At 34.8% G+C, this 17,435-nt stretch overlaps 2 protein-coding genes across 2 annotated transcripts in view; one reads left to right on the top strand and one right to left on the bottom strand.

Moving 5' to 3' along the window:
- The window catches only part of LOC145986851 (uncharacterized), a 286,801-nt gene that overhangs the window by 170,181 nt on the left and 99,185 nt on the right, over window positions 1-17,435 (top strand). The window contains exon 3 of the mRNA XM_083121324.1: window positions 5,141-5,185. Within this exon, the coding sequence (XP_082977450.1) occupies window positions 5,141-5,185 (45 nt within the window). The remainder of the gene's footprint in view (window positions 1-5,140; window positions 5,186-17,435) is intronic.
- LOC145987100 (troponin C-like) overlaps window positions 9,749-17,435 on the bottom strand; it is a 32,715-nt gene continuing 25,028 nt past the window's right edge. The window contains exons 4-6 of the mRNA XM_083121576.1: window positions 17,077-17,196; window positions 11,938-12,069; window positions 9,749-9,996 (exon numbers count right to left, since the gene is read on the bottom strand). Coding sequence (XP_082977702.1) covers window positions 9,968-9,996; window positions 11,938-12,069; window positions 17,077-17,196 — 281 coding nt within the window. The 3' untranslated portion in view covers window positions 9,749-9,967. The remainder of the gene's footprint in view (window positions 9,997-11,937; window positions 12,070-17,076; window positions 17,197-17,435) is intronic.

Below are 17,435 nucleotides of genomic sequence, written 5' to 3'. Positions count from 1 at the left end.
AAAAGCGTTTCTGTGTTTGCTCCTTAACGGGCAATGGAAGAAGCGATTGACGATTGAGTTGGTGTTTTAAGTCCACTTTGTGCACAGGAAGGCTAATCAGGACTGGACCTACAGTTTAATGTGGAATCCGAACCACTATGTGTCTCCATCGGGTATCGAATCCGGAACATCTTGATTGCAAGGCGACGACGCTACCACTGCGCCATCGGGGAAGCCCCCAGGAAGAAGAGATGATTTGGCGTTTGTTTGCTCCGCAATCAGAGGCAGGGGAGGGATTTTGATGCAGCCTTGCTAAGTGTTCGTTTGTGCATACGTGTCCCGTTCGTAGGCGAAGTGTGAATGTTATCACTTCACGGGGAAGTTTCATTTCATGAAACCAAGGTCGACTGAACATTTTCTCTGCGTACCATTTATAAGTGGTCGTATTTGCAATTTGATTAAGCGCTCGGGCTTCCCATTGGGAATTAAGTTTCATTTTAACTCGGGGTAGAAGGTCAGTCAGTATAGGATTGCAACGCCATACGTTGCGGGGTCACAAAATGCAACGCCCCAAGTTGCGGCAGCACAAAGTGCAATGCAACGTGCCACCACTCGTAACTCCAGGCTATGGAGATCCGAATTGGCAACACACCGCTCCTTGCTCCGGCTGGTCAGTTGGGAGCACCAGTTCTCACCCAGGGATCGGGATTAAGACGATCCGCCCTTCCTCCACGAAGGTAACCACCGAATTGGGACACGTGACAGTAAATAAAATTCCAAATACTTTATAATTAAAATGTCCAAAATCTTTAATCACGAATCGCGCGCGTACATACTGATTCGCACAAGTTAAAAGTTATATTTTGTTGGGTCATGCACGCTCGCAGGCAGTGATAAGCAATTTATTTAACACGAGAGTCCGCGCACCGCCTTCACAGTTAATAGCAAGACCTCAACTGCTACCTCAAGCGCGAGGCGCAGCATAACAGATTGTTCTAACTTACAATACAAACTCATAACATAAAATAACACAAGAAAAACTGATAATTTGTATAACACATCAATGTTAATTAGCGATAGTAAGATAAAGTTAGGGTTGGCAACAATTAAAAATGCCAACGTGGAAGTTTTTACATCGCCAAGAACACGAAGCGTGGTTCCCCCACTTCTAACATAAACAGCCAATAGGAATACGATATTTTATTGAAAACGAGGGAGAAATACTTTGCTATAATATTACAATATTAAACTATATAGAAATAACTAAACTGATTTTAACAAATAAACCATATTTGCCCTTGCACATAAAAAAAATGATTAAATAAAGATTTAGTTTATAACGAAGACAAATTACTTCAATCTTGTACATTGTTGAACAAAAATCGATATTAAGAAGAGATGTATTTAACTTGTGCTTAAACAATGAAAACGTTGCATATTATTTGGGATAATTATTAGCCTATGAATTCTGAATAAATGTTGCAAAAATACGCGAATAATATTATAACATAAGATAAATCGTGAATATATACATGAATTATAAAAACAATTAAGTATAAATAATTTAATAAAAGTTCTTAACTTGAAAGTATACGAATAAGATAAATGCCAATATACAACTGAAATCTGCCTAACATGGCGGTCGTTACAGGATAAACGAATGGGAGTAGGAAAAAGATTGTTCTTTTCTGTTTTTGAATATTGGTCCACTAAGTCCTGATATGGATTAAGATTGCTATGAGCTTTTACGTACGTGAATTGTACTCGTTGATCATTTTAGCGGAGATTTAATGCAGCTTGTAAGATCAGGGACGTGAAAATGGGCATGCGATATGCATCTTTCCTACAACGATCGAGTGTAAATAAAACACTCAAGGCATCAGTTAGAATGCGAGTTTTCTTGTACCCCGCTCCAAGGGCATCGAGTAATGCCTGTTAGATTGCATAACATCCTGCCGAAAATATCGACATGTCCTGCGGTAAGCAGAATGACGTTTTGGCAAGGTGCGTAGAATGAGCAGCCGACATGTACGTCATCTTCAGATCCGTCGGTGTATATGAAGTCATAGACTGGCCAAATTTATTTATAATATTGGATATCGACGTAATTGACATTGACAGGTGACACGGTAAGGATCCTCAAAGTGTAAATCAAGGGATTTTGTATGTTGTAACTTAGGTGATATGCTCCTCTATCTAAGTTGTACAATAAAAAAAGTAATATCTAGTACATGATCTATCCAAGGGTAAAGTTTCGCCCAGTTGTCGTTGTATTGCAAATGCTTTATTGAAAGGATGGGTGTGTCTTTCCCATGTTTTAAATAGAAATTTCGTAGTAGAATGCTGGAGTCTAAATGAAAGGGCCTGTTCAGCGCTCTCGCTGTATACACCAAAATTTGGACTAGATTTCATTAGTCCTAGACAAACGCGCAGTGCCTGTCTCTGTAAAATATCTATTTTATCGGCACAAGTTCCTTCTTCAAAAAAATGGTAAAAAAATAAATGTCATTACAATCGAGGGGCCTCTCTCGACTCGGGGCCGGAAGGGTGAAGCTACTTGCAGCCCAAAACTGGCAACAAAATATTAAATAATGTACAAGTTTAAAGAAAGTTAGAAAGCTATTTACTATTGGCATCAACTTTTAAAAAACGAATTTACCGGGCTCACGAAGGTTGAGAACCATTCATTGGCTTAAGGTGCAATACAAACCAATATCTGCAATATGCCTCCGCCAGGATTGAACCCGGGACCTCTCGATTCCTACAGGCTTTTTGCAGTTGATTTTTGGTACGTCCTGTATGTGGTTGGATATTTTGTTTGTATTAATATTATTTCGACATTTTGGGAGATTTGTCCTTCTTAAGCTAGTTGTCCAATGTTTCGACAATCGAAAGAGATATTACAAATATCCATGGCAACGACTGCAATCGCACAAGGATTCAATTTCGTATTGTTAGGACTGTTTACATTGTAAGGGATTTCAAGAATTGGCTTCAAAATTATACATGCAATAATACCGGAAGGATCTCCAATTTCTTTCCTACTTCTTATACTCACTAAATATCGAGTCCTGATGACGTATCTGCAGTTAAGATTTGGGGGTAAAAAAATTGTTCAAGCCAATAGAGATGGTCGAGGTGATCCCATTGAGTATAAATTTTTTCTCTATCTTCACTTCTTCGGAAGCAACGAAGATATTGCTTTTTTATATTGATTAATACAGAAAACCGTCTGGGATGAATATGCATATGTCCAGATAGAGTCCCTTTGTCAGTATAAACCGATCTATATAGTTTTGAACTAAACTGGCTGGGAGGATTATTTTACAATTGCAAGGGCTCTATTCACACTACAATTTAAATTAATAACCTCACAAAACTGTTATATCTTAAGAACAGGAAGACAGTGTTTCGAAGAAAGTGAATGATATTCACAACAGTTTGGAACATAGTTATTAACAATAGAACCTGAACTCAGCAACTTTGGCTAGAAACTGCAAACGCGGTGTGAGCCATAAAATAAAGAAGAAGAAGAAGAAGGCTCTATTATACCCAGCGTTGAATTGGTCAACTTCAGAACAGTCGACTGACAAAAGTTTTATTTATGAGTTCTCTCCAGTGAACATGCAGTTACGTTCAATAATATATCTCATGATTAACCTTAGAATAGAATGTACTGCGCAATAGGGACTGAGGTGAAAATTACAATGGGTGTGTGTCATCACAGTCAGAGTCACCTGTATTAAATTAATTTCATATTATTTTTCGAGAATTCTGTTCGTAGAAATCGGAAGAAACCCACGATAAAGTTGCTCATATCAGCGTTGTGGTATGAATGAGACTATGATGAACTGTCAACAACCTCAAATGTTATCACTAACAAAGTTGGGCATTGTCGAATAAATAGAAATGTAGTAGGAAGCAAATTATGAGTTTGTTAATTTCACCTCGTAGATGACGCATAGACACTGAATAAAAAAATAATATGGTTTTCTCTAAAAGTTGCAAAATACAGTATGTGCAGTATTTTATTCCACGATTAAAATACTTAGAGGTGTGAAAATAATTATGTGAATCCTACAACAAACAGTTCCGCCATCGATATTAACGACTAACATTCGATTTAGAAAAGTGTGTACAACAGTTTAACATTTAACTCGTTAAACATACTTTTCTAATTTATTTTTTCCTCACTCGATTCTCTTTACTATTAGCGTTTATTTTCCTCTATTTTTCTGTAGCTTGTATCTATTGCTTGCTAACTCTGCTAGTAATTTCGTCTATATTACATTTTGTATTTCGCACTTGAGCCACAGTAAAGTAATTTGTAGCTAGAGCTATTTTAATAATTAATTCATGCATGATGTATTTTGTACAAGAACATAACAACTTAAGAAGTAGATTTTTAAAAGGATGTTGGTATTTCCTGTTGAAGAAAACACCAGTCTCTTAAAGAGCATGAATATTGAGCATTTAATGCAAATTTCAGCAGATGTTCCCAGATAGCACAGTAAGCTTGCTTCATGTTTGAAACAAACTTTCATGTAAAGTGAACAAACTTGCTGTAAGCTTGCATCAGGCTTGAATCAAGCCAACTAGTTACTGTGTCAAAATTGCAGCAAGTTTGACATGCCAAGCTTATATCAACCTTGCCATTACAACTGGCTTTGACAAGCTACAAGCTAGCTACTTCAAGCTTGCTACAAGCTTGCCACAACTTTCGTGTTATCTGGGATTGTAATTACATAGTTCGCTTAAAAGCTTGAGTTGTTCGCCTATTAATAGTTATATCTAAACATACATTTCTAATTGCAATCTATGCATGTTTACCAGTGTCATACGAGAAGCACAATAATATCTTTAAGTTATTTGAAGCTCCTTTACGTAATCTCATGTTTACAAGTTCCTCTGCGGGATGCAGGCTAACATGTTAGTTAATGATTGAATTCAGAATCATGAAATGAAATTTATAAACTCCTCAATAATTATTATTGATTTTTTTTTAAAACTACCGCTATTGTTACATAACGTAACTTTCCTGTGGCTCGACTTAAATCGTTTATAACAAAAGAACACCGTTCTGTGGTTAATTCGCTCGGGGTCACTTCCAAAAAACAATAGCTTTCTGGGGTCCCTACATTGTGTTTCTCCTTTCTTCCAGGCCAGAAGTAGTGCGAGTGCAAGTAGCTTTAGGAGCATCAGTCAGGTACAGTACCGCTTGTATCTGAATTCAGAGAGTTTAGAGCATAGTTTCGAAATATAGCCTGCTGTCTTTCTTGCATCAGAGATATGCGCATCTTGATCTGCTTGTTTATTCGCTTTTCCATTTTGGAATGCCCCTTCTTTCTGCCCTTATGATTTTGCAAGTTTTCATTTTATGCAGCAACCTTGCAGTTACAAATTGTTACTATTCTTCCCTTTTAAGGTCATATTTCCTGTGCATTAACAATTCTTTGTGAATATAAATACAGGCATAATTCTAATATTAAAGGAGATAATACGCACCTTGGAAATTCTTTAAAAAAGTGTTCAAGAGACAAACCATCTGCTGATATGTAATTTTAATGTTACATATGTTTACTAATTATAATTTTTTTCCGTAAGTCATGAGAACCAAATAATATTTTCTCAGCATTATCGATTTCAAATATTGCTTGTACAAAATTTAAGTACAAACAAATTCTGCATACCTTAAAAATAAATAATTACGTGTAAATATTAATTTCATGTGCATGACTAAATTCCAGTAACTTCATTGAAAATATTATCCCGTGCGATGCTGATATTGAAATATTATTAGTTTTCGTAAAGTTTTCGAATGTTAATTGCATGTTTTCTTGAAATTTTAAATTAGAAGTATAATTGTCACATATTGCAATTAATGTTAACAGTTTATTTCATTTGACAATTTAGTGATATTAGAGAATAATGTGTATAATTTTATGACAAATATTTAAGAATTATTGTAAATAAGGTCATTAAAATGCGAAACTATATACTTAAATATATTAAATTTTGACACCTCAGACAATGCAATCAAAACACAGAAATTATAATAGACATGCTTCTTTTAATATTCAATGCATAAAAAGTGTGGAATATCTATGTCAATTAAATATATTGTAAAACAAATAACTGCTTCGCATAAATATAACATTCAAATCTACTTTTCATACAAAATATGTGTAATTTATCACTGAAAAATTAATTTTCCCAAAAGATGAAACAATACTTGATTGCAAAAGAACTGCTACAAAATCTGAAATTAATTTACTAGTTATTTTAAACTTTAAATTCAAATTAAATTTTGCTTTACAGTGTTTCCTTTATTCCCCCACCAAACTCTCAATATTGACCCTCAGTTATGAAATATTTGAATATTACATTCTCTACTTGTAGACTCATTCCCCCTTAGCCAAAAATAAGGAATGCTATAACCTTTTAGTGTTTTGTTTGTTAGCGTGTTCGGAGAATGAAAGAATGCATACATTTTATAGAATGCAGTTTTCAAATTTATATTATTAATCCTATACTGTTACTGTTTATAGTAGCCATGGGGAATGCATATATATAGCGAAAAGGTTCCACAGTTGTACATTGTACAGTGCATGTTTTGTCCTCTTTCTGCATAGAAAAGATACTAGACGTCGATGAATATTAATTAATTAACATAATTGTTTTAGATGTTAGGAATGAAATAATGTCGAAAATCGTATTATTTACACACACAAAGGCTCTTTACTTTGTAAATAACTTTACCATGCGTCATATGAATATTTATATTTAAAATGAATGCTTCAAATTATAATGCTCTATATTTACTTACAGAAAATTATGTAAGTACTGTTGTGTATGTATAACATTGCAGGTTACACACACACAATCCAAAACGTGTCAATTGACACATGTTTACTCCAATAACACATTAACGTGTATAAACTGCAAAGGATGCACTTCTTGGTAAGTCAAAATAAACATAGAAATGCATAAAAGAGCACTTTTATTAGCTGGTGTTCCATTTGATGCACTAAAAATGCATCAATTTGGAAGATCAGACAAGATAATTTTAAAGGCAACAAAATTATGCATTTAGCTGTGTCAATTAAAGCATTAGAAGTGAATTTTAGAATTTAAATAAAGTGCATAATTTGCAGTTTATGCACGTTAATGTGTTATTAGAGTCAACATGTTTGTGTCAATTGACACGTTTTTTGTTCTATGTGTATAAAATACAGATATTTTTGGTGAAAGTTGAATAATTTAATACAATAATATTTTTTCTAATAGTGGTATCCAGCGGGGCGGCATTGAGAGTCGTCCGCTACAAGTCATGCTACATTGTTTTCCACAAGGTTTAAGAAAAGGTTGTTGTATGGTGAAGGTTATAAGTCCATCGCATATGTTAAATATTTTTCGGACACCTTATTCGAAAATTAAAATTTCAATTTGAATATTTCCCAAAATATTGATTGATTTGGAACATCAGTTTACACAACAACTAATTCAGTAATACACATGCACATATCACTGTGTGTGTGTGTTTTAAAACATTTCCAGATTCATGGAAAAGATTTGTATTTGAATACTGACTTCATACATGTCTGCACATGTTCTGTAATTACTTAATGTGCGTATAAAGAAAGTCATTTAATTTGTTCACTACACCATGTCTCTCCTTAGCGTTTTGTGTGCATTTTAATGATCACCTTACAAATGTTTTAAATGATTCATAATTTCAATAATTAAGCAGATATTATTCCTAACATGTGCACAGTCAAAATGTGAACTTTACAGCGTGCAAATTATAAACACAATTCTTGCATCTGGCTTGAGGGGGATGCAAAAGGTGACATTTGGCGGGAGAGGGGGGGAAACTGAGAATATTTATTTTGGTCATACACTAAATTCCTTTGTTTAATTTCTTTTTTGTACGATTGTGAAATTTGCAAAGATTTCCACTGCTTTTTTTTCTTGAATTTTACAATCCAGATGGAAAGGAAACTTGCTGCAAGCTTGTCATGTCAAGAGAAGAAGTTTCCAGCAAGCTCCCCATGACAAACTGTGAGCTTGCTGCATCCAAGTATCTAGTTACTAAACGTTGAACTTGCAACAAACTTGCCAATGCAAGCTGCATCAAGCTGAACCAAGCCAGCTTCTGTCTACCAAACCAGCTTGCATATACAAGCTGTCTTTTCTCTTTATATTCATAGCACAAGCATAATCATATTAGTTTTACCAAAGAAAACAGCAATACAAAAATTAGGCAGTTGGGTTCGTATTGCAGTTGGCCACCAATGTTTCTTATAACGTCACAATTTTATTCTCTTCACACTTATTTTGCATCCAAATTGAAGGTGACACTTTTTTTTAACATACTGAGCTCCTGATTATAAAGTGCGACCTCGAAACGTTGCTCATGAGAGATTCATTTTGTTCATTACACTACACTTGTTTCTCTTCCTTGTGGCTTCGATGTTCGCACATCTTTTGAAGAGTGTTAAAACACAGCTTTTCCCTAACTATGTTAAACATGTCCTTCATTCTGTTAAGAAAACTCATGTTATTTCACATATCTTTGGCACTGTCATCTAGCATCAAACGTTTCATGCACAGTAAAGAAACTTGCTGCAAGCATATAATGGCAAGCTATAAACTTACATCAGCTTTTAATCTAGCTAATTGGTTATCGCGTGTCAACATTGCACAAATCTTGTCATAGAAAGCTGCATGCTTGAAGTAACCTTGCAAGCTTGCCGTATCCCAGGTTTTTTACAAGCCACAAGCAAGCTACCTCAAAGCTTGCCACATGCTTTCGTGCTATCTGGGAAAGATCAGTTGTAACTAAGAAAGATATTATTGCAATCCCTGTAGAGTCGAAAAAGCCCTCTGGGTCGGAAGTGGTGAGGCAGAAGGACGATGACCCCAGTCGCTTGGTAGTCCCACCGTAACCCCCTCCTCTCCCCCCGCCCTACTTCAAGCGAACGAGTTAGCCAGAAACTGCCCAACTTCAAAATCTAAAGAAGGAGAGGTTTCGAGTACGTTGTAAACAAGAAATATTTCAGTGCAAATCAAAATTTAAATCAATATAGTTGTGCGTATGGACGTTATTTAAAATGGAACAAAAATAGTTGTTTTTTTATGCAGGCGGACTTGGTTCAGTTAAGTTAATAGGCAAAGAGCATTGATAAACACTGGCAAAGTTTGAAGTATGAAGTTATGTGACGGCATCTTACTTTTTTTTTCAAACACTTCTTCTTGAAAACACGAAGTGAAGTGGTATTTTCGTCTGATCAAAAAATAATTTCATTTTGATAAACCAAAGAATGCTTTGCAACGTTTTTTTCTGGTGTTGACACCCAGACTTAGGTTTATACACATGTAAGAATCAGACAATAATTACTTATTAATATTTAATAATTAATTATTAATAACATTAATTATTTTATTCTTCCTCATTTATAAAAAATATAATAACACTGAATTTATGAAAATCTCTGAATGAGAATTCAGCATTGCAAACTTCCTTAAAGTGCAATGCCAGTAAAATATTCAAACTTACCTACCTCACTGTAATAATTTTGTATATCCGTGTATATGTTTTTATTTTTTCACAAATTTCAGGTTTTCTTCCATATTTCCTCGTTTAAAATTAATTTCATTGGACTTCTTCAGTAAAACTAATTGTAAATCATTGTGAGACTTTAATAACATTTGCTTGTGGGAACAGTAACAAGGTTCAAAATGTATAGGTCGTGGTTTTGCCTGATCAATTTTTATACACATCACATTAATTTAATTCAAAACAGAATATACATTTTGTTTTGACATCAGTATTTCATAGTTGTTAGTTAACATAATTGTGCTGTGTATTAAAAAAGAACCAATTATCCAATATGACTCTTATGTGGATAGTTATTGTGTGTTTCATAGTTGTTGGTGTCATGCTTAGGTTGTTATTTTCCTTCGTTCCAGCCTCTTGTGAAACTTCTTAATCGCCGGTCATCATTTCCATAAACTCTGAAAAATAAGTGCATAAATTTAAATTGCGACCAGCTTTCAAAATTGGGCGTAAATATAAGACTTATTGAAAATATATATAATCTAAAGTTATGTTCGTTTACATATCATAAATGAAATATTCGTATAAGTAGCCCCTCTAAGTCGAAGTGGAACATATATAGGGGAGGGTCCTATAACCAAAATTCATATTTGAATTTAAGAGGTCTGAAAATCTAGATTTATTTGTTTGTCCGTTAAGTTAGTCGTAATAAACACTAAGTTGATATGTAGAATTTAGAAACTTAAGAGACTGACAAGTTCATATTTCGAAGTGAGTAAATAAAACGGATTTTCTTTCAGGAAACATATTTTTAAAGTAAAATCTTATTGCTCCATTTCTTATCTACTATCAATGTATGAATATTTTTAAATCCACAATAATGTATTTTCATTAAATTCAGACTGTTATGATAACGTATAGTGGTTCACAAAATGAACGTACACTAACGTCGTTCAGATGAATGATTAAGGAACCAAAGCATATTTTACCTAATAGTAGAAACATTATAGGAGAATAGGGTTCTGGGAATTAAATTCAAGGACTAAATTAGAATAAAGGCAGGCTATACCTTGTCTAAGTAGTTAATAACGAGATAAAGTACTAAATTTTGTAAAATTATATTTTTAAGCTAAAAATGGGTTCTAGCCTCGTAGAAAAGTATCATCTTCGTAAAGACACATTCACCTTTATATGGTAGATTAATAAAAATAATTTATACGTCACAAGCTGTTGCATTGTGGCTTCGAGCAGCCACTAACACAGGCATTCGTGATTAAAATCGAAGTTGCAGTTGGTGCAGATGTAACAAACGCTACGAGATGGATATTTCGTGGCAAACGACAAATAAAATTGGCCACAAACATGGCCACTATGCGAATCCTGACGTCACATGAAACCCACATGGTATGAGAAATATCTACATTATGTTCAGTGATTTAAAACATGTTTATTAGCTTTTTGAGAAGAGTGGACCCCTTATACTGCTTCTAAGGAAGATTTTAGTCTACCTTCAGCTTTAAATGTGTTGTGTACACTACCCTGCGCAGGTATATTTACAACCTTGCACTTTTAATCTTTATCACCCCTTGCACCTCTTTTTTAAAATTTTAAGGCAAGGCTTTTCGATAAGGGAATTGTCTCTTGTATTCTTTGAAGGGTGCAAATTGCCCATACGTGCCAACGCACGAACAAATTTTAACTCGCTCATTCATTCATTTTTACACTCAAAGAGCTGTAACAAGACACGAACTCGGCAGGCACATATCTAGAAATATATTTCGGGAAGGGGGGGGGGGTTCCGAACCAAATGTCTAAATAATAATAATAATATAAATGTTTAAATTAAAATAACTAATTTATTATTAAATTTAATATTGATTAAAATACAAGTATGTACTTTTTTAATATTGCATTTTTATTATCACATGAATATCTAAAAATATAGCGTAGGAATATAGATATAATACATTTATTTTGTAGCTTGCGTGTACTTAAGATCGCCAAAATTTATATAAAAACAAGGAAATTAATGTCAAATATATAAAGAATTGAGTATTTATCGAATAATAAAAAATGATGTTAGATCCTTCCTGATTAATATTTTATGCATATTGTCGTGAGTGGTAGTGTGCATAAATCTTCTTTGGTACTGTCATTCAAAGCAGTAGAATCCAAATATAATAATAATAATAAATATTATAAATATAACAATAACCCTTGCCTCCCAAGTTCATAGGAAATTAATAATCATCGATTAAAGTACAATTGAGTACAGTATTGTGTTGAAAAGTACATTTTCAATATTTAATTTTACAACTTGGTAAGTCTTTCGGGGGGGTCCGGACCCTTGGGACCCCCCTAAATATGTCCTTAGGAATGAAAGAAAGAATATTAAGTACCGTCAAAGTCAACCGTCCCGGAGCCATCGGTATCAATTTCTGCAATCATTTCATCTAATTGGTCAGGAGTCAGTTGGTCATCGAGGGCAGCAAGGATCTCTCGTAGACTTGATGTTGGGATGTAGCCATTGCCTGAAATATAAAGCAACCAACTTTAATACATCTATCTATTATCGCATCGATACGTCAAAGGTAATTATTTTTTACAAATACATCCGATTGGCACCAACTGAAGCTTCTTTCACATTTTAAACTATCGAAACATCTTATTTAGTCCGGTGAAATAACTTATTGATTTTTGGCGCCATTCGATTGGTTGCAACAACAATGATAATGCTGAACGTAAAATTACATGATGGTATTTTATAGAAACAGCAAATATTCCTCAACAATGAAAATTCACATACATGTATTCCTTATATTGATTTCTCGTATGGCATCGTGCTAACACTGACGCCTTGTATTCAATGGGTCCCCGGTTCGATTCCTAATGGAGGAATCTGTACTTCCAATCCCACTTTAAATTGTAGGTCCAGTCCCGATTACCGTATCTAAGCATCAAGTGGACTTAAACCCACTGATGTATCTCACAAAACAAGTTCTTCCCACAATAAGTGTGACCTCTGAATGATAACAACTCCATGCAATAACGTATACTCATATCTTCAGTAAACCCCACAAAAACATATGGTGGGCCTCCCTGATGGCGTAATGGTAACTTTGTCGCCGTCTAATCAAGAGATCCCGGGTTCGATTCCCGGTGAAAGTACACAGTGGTTCTGATCCCACTTAAAACCTTAGGTCCAGTTCCGATTAGTCTTAGTGTGCAAAAAAGTGGACTTAAGAAGACCTCAACTAAAAAAACTGTAATCTCGCTGACAAAAGATTTTTGAAGATTACATGGTCGCCAAAAATATGTAAATTCCCTCATTCGTGGTGATATGTTACACTATCTTGTTGAAAGTAAGTACTATTTATTCGTAATTTGTCGACAGATTTGCAAATTCACAGACCTCACAGGATTCCATAAGTAAATAAGAAAGTTGCTGAGGAATATTTGGGAGTCTCTAGCTTGAGAACACCCTGTATCGAACCATGAAGCTCAACGGTATAACAGTTAACTAAGAAAGTTTGCTTTTATTCAAGATATTTGCTAACATCACGCAAGTGTAGTCTCAATATAGGAACTAAAGTAATGAAAAGGATTTATATTGTTTTTCTAGCAGCTATTCAGTTATGCCACCTCGGTGGCCCAATGAGTCGAATGGTCTACTCACACAACCGAAGACTCAGGGTTTCCAACTTGGACATTAGTTTTCTAATTTCATCTATATAATATTTACCCTCATCGTCGCGATCATCCAAAAGTGGCAGCAAAGTGAGATGAGAAAAATATAAATGAAATTATTTGTGCTTCGTGGTTGCATACACTGATAATTTAAAATTGCTTTTTTCCAAGGGCTTGCAGCGTCGAAACAGGAATTCGAATGAAAAAATAAAAGCGGAAGGCAATGAAGAATTGCATTGGGATGTGGATAATCGCTCAGTAGTGAAACTAAATTACTCTGTAGCTAGACTATTATCTGACAACCTCAGGCCAACGCTGTAGGTGGCAATATGTCACCTGCGAACGAGCACCGTTACTTATCGTCCTCCATCTATCAGTGGTTTAGCATGAATGTCCTTAATCGGATCATTAATCAAGCCCCCACCCCCTTAATGCGTTTCATTAAGTGTCTCACCTAATTCACATCTTACCGCAATTTCAGAGGTCATAATTTATGCCGGGAGGGAAATTTTGTTGGTATAGCAGAGCTATTTAGTCTTCTATTTGTGTTTATATATATTGACAAAGTAAGTTGAATTCATTTCAAGAATATTTTCTTGTCTTATAATAATTGTACAAATTTGCGTGATTTCGAATCTTGTACTTCAAATTTGGTTTCTTATTAGTAGTGCTAGGATTGTTATGACTTAGCATATTTTTTTTGGTAAGGATGATGTGTTAAGAATTTAATGAAGGTGATTGTTAAGGGCATGTTTTGGCATATTTGGCCATTTCTGCGTGATAAAGCACATTTTGATGGATTTTCGGTCATATGCAGCATATTTTCGCTTTTTCAAGAAATATAGTCATTTTCCAAGTGGATTTGTTCTTACTGCCATGTTCACTTGGGTTTTGTTTTGGACTGCAGCAAAATATTTTTAATTTTTAATTGAAAATTTAGAGAAAGTATTCATTGTGCATTTCAACTCATCAGGGCCCATAAAGTGAACTAAAAATAGTATGTATATGAAAATATTTCAGCATAACTTAGATATTAATGTTTGAAACAGTCTAGGTTTTCTAATTTTTTAATAAAATCAAATTATAGTGCATATTTTGTAAAATTTTAGGTCATAAGAGCATATTTTATTTTGCATATTTTGGTGATTTTTAGGTCTGAAAAATCTTAGCCCTACTTATTAGTAATCAGGACTGTATTTAGGATTGGTGGTGTCAAGTGCAAAAACGATGTAACGCATCCCCCCTCCCCCCTTCGTGTGTTTCGAAACGACTGAAACGAAAGATAGAAAAGTCAATTTCTACCGTGCAGAAATGTTTTCCAAAGCAAATATCTATCCAAAAAAATAAGCTACCATTTTGAAATTCTAACTTCAAAGGTTAACAATATCGCTAAATGCTTTTAGACTATTCCTTGATTGACGTGCGAGACTTTTTTTTCCTGAAGGAAGACATTACTGGTAAATACCAACATTCCCTTCCCCACGTTTCCGTATTGTTCGTTATGAATCATCTGGATTTAATTGTGGATTTGCACTAAGATATTTCTTATTTTAGGTAACAATAACGCCGAAGTCATTTCCTGTTTCAGATGGTCAAGTTAAGTATTTTTGTAAAAATAAAATCGAGTTTTACTTATTTTGATTGGTATGGGGAGTCAAAAGGCAGAACAAGTCAACGTAGACACTTCTTCTATAAAGGAATTGTAATAATTTATTTAAATACTTTACTTTCTCTTACTTAGAACAGATCTCTGCAAAGCTCTATAAAGAAATACAGTATGGACATTTTCACATTTATTTACAAAAACTACAAATTTAACAAAAAAATAATATCCATTAGTATATACAGCATGTAAAAGTCAGAATTTGTTTCCCCAAAAGCCCAAAACCGGACATGTTAATATAAGAGATACTAGGCAAGTACGTTTTTCGGATCACGTGGTTTTAAAGAAAAATTGTTTCATCGTCTTATCCTCGAAATTAATCACATCACATCATTTCAAAGAGTAAAGTTATAAGTTTTTTCCTCATTGCAGGTTTTACATGTAGTTCTATATATGGTCGCTAGGTGGTGTCATAATCAAGATGGAGCTTTCTGGAGCTGAGAAGGCTAGAATTTAACAAAACAAAGAGTGCAACGGATGATTTTTTTTATGAGGTTATGTAAAGGACCATGTATATGTCCCTCCTCTTCCACTTGATGTTGTGGAACTCAAAAGGAGAATTGAACAAGTAACAGCCACAGTCTCGGAAGACATGTTGGGCCGTGTGTGGGAAGAGTTTGATTATTAGGGAACGGAACTTTATGTGCTAAAAAAACCAGAAATATTTATTTTTTATGTCTCATAAATGTTGAAAATATGTGATAAAAACAGGAAAATATGTGACAAAATATAAAAACATTTGGTAACAAAAACAAAGTATTACATGCATTTTAAACACCTGAAATCAGTTTCTAAATGCTTACTCCTTAGTGAGCTATTTTTTGGAAGAGTTGCAGTGGATCACCAGAGTTTTATACAAATTCTCCATTGTAAATCTGTGACGATTATCTCTAAAAAGCATCTTATATTGTGAGAGAGATCGCTCCACGTCACAAGAAACAATTCTTGCATATTTGAAGCACGAAATGTCACTAACGCTGAAGTTTCCCAAAGATTCCTCTGCTTCACCTCCTTCCAAAACACATGCAATTTGGCACAAAGTTTGAAAACCTTGGTTTTTCCCAAAAATATTTGTACATTTAGACATTAGCACTTGTGCGTTAGATCCAGTGGGGGTAATATTTTCCCCCCAATAGGATCGTAGGCGAGGCACCAGAAGTCTGCCAGCGAGCGTGTTCAAAGACAAAACAAACCTAACACTCTCGATATGAAAGAGGTGCGGAGAATAAACTTTTTTTCCTTCGAGGATTTTGAGGTAGCTGAAGACAATGAACGATTTTATTTATTTAAAATGAAAATTCGCAAAATATGTATTTACATACGGAAAACTGGAAAATGTGTGTTTTTATGTAAAATAAAATTTGCTGTGTTGACATATAAGGCTATGATCAGAATTTTGGGAAAAACTAGGGTCTCTGTCTTATCGCAGAAAAAAAAACACATTTATTTAACTAAACTTCCGTTCCCTATTGATTATCGCGTCGACATTTGTTGGGTCACTCATGGTTCCCACATAGAGTGTTGGTAAAGTGAGTGTTGTTGAAAAAAACTTACAACTTTACTCTTTGAAATGATGTACTTTGTTACTTTGTAATGCTACTCGTTTGGCTACAATAATTTCTTTAAAGTGTTCCCGGACTTTTGTTACACGCTGTATATCTAAGTGAAGTGCACCACCAAATTTCTCCCTTCAAAATCTAATTGAGGACTAAAAGTGGTAAACGTTGTAAGTGCCAAAAGCGAAAGTGTTGGGAAATCGCATCCTTCCGCACATCAGCCCGTAAGAACGTGCACACTAGTGACCTCTTTACACGCCCTTTTTACTACTTAGAGGGCTACCAGCCACATTTCACGTTTACCACATTATAAAGCATGGCACATTTCACAGTTTAACGTGGAAAGCGGTGTTTGAATTATTCTGGCACTTACAGCGTTTACCAATTTCAGTCTTCAATTGCTGAATGATTGATTGATTTGCTTTATTTTACTTCGCTTTTTGTGCCAGTTTTGGCTAATTTGCGAAGATATGGATGGGTGATGATATGATGAAATTGATGAATGGACACTCAGAAACATCCAAGCCAGGATTCGAACCTGGGATCCTGGCGTCTTAGCGCGATGTGCTAACTGCTCTAGGCCGGGGCCGGCTAATTTGCTGAATGTATACTAATGTATACATAATACCCACCTTCCTTGTCGTATAATCTGAAGGCCTCCTTCAATTCTTTCTGCATAACTTCTGCGTCTTCGTCCTCCAGGAAATGCATGGCCACTCGGCAGAAGGCTTCGAACGTCAGAAATCCCACCCCTGCAGGAAAGGGGCAGAGAAATTAGTGCAATACTGGAATTATGCAAATTACTTGTTCAGATAATAGTTCTTAACTCAAGTCAACTTTAACCTCTTAGTAATTTTTCAGTTGCTCCTTGTAATCGAACTAGAGACCCTTTGGTTACGAGAGACAGGGTTCAAATCCTGAACAAGTACCGGTATTTATTCAGATGTTACACTAAACAACAGTGATTTCTTTACATGAAAACGACTGATCT

The sequence above is a fragment of the Lepisma saccharinum genome, chromosome 4, assembly GCF_977018435.1.
Source record: "Lepisma saccharinum chromosome 4, izLepSacc3.1, whole genome shotgun sequence".
Classification (NCBI taxonomy): Eukaryota; Metazoa; Arthropoda; class Insecta; order Zygentoma; family Lepismatidae; genus Lepisma; species Lepisma saccharinum.
This window is presented reverse-complemented; position numbering and strand designations above follow the sequence as displayed.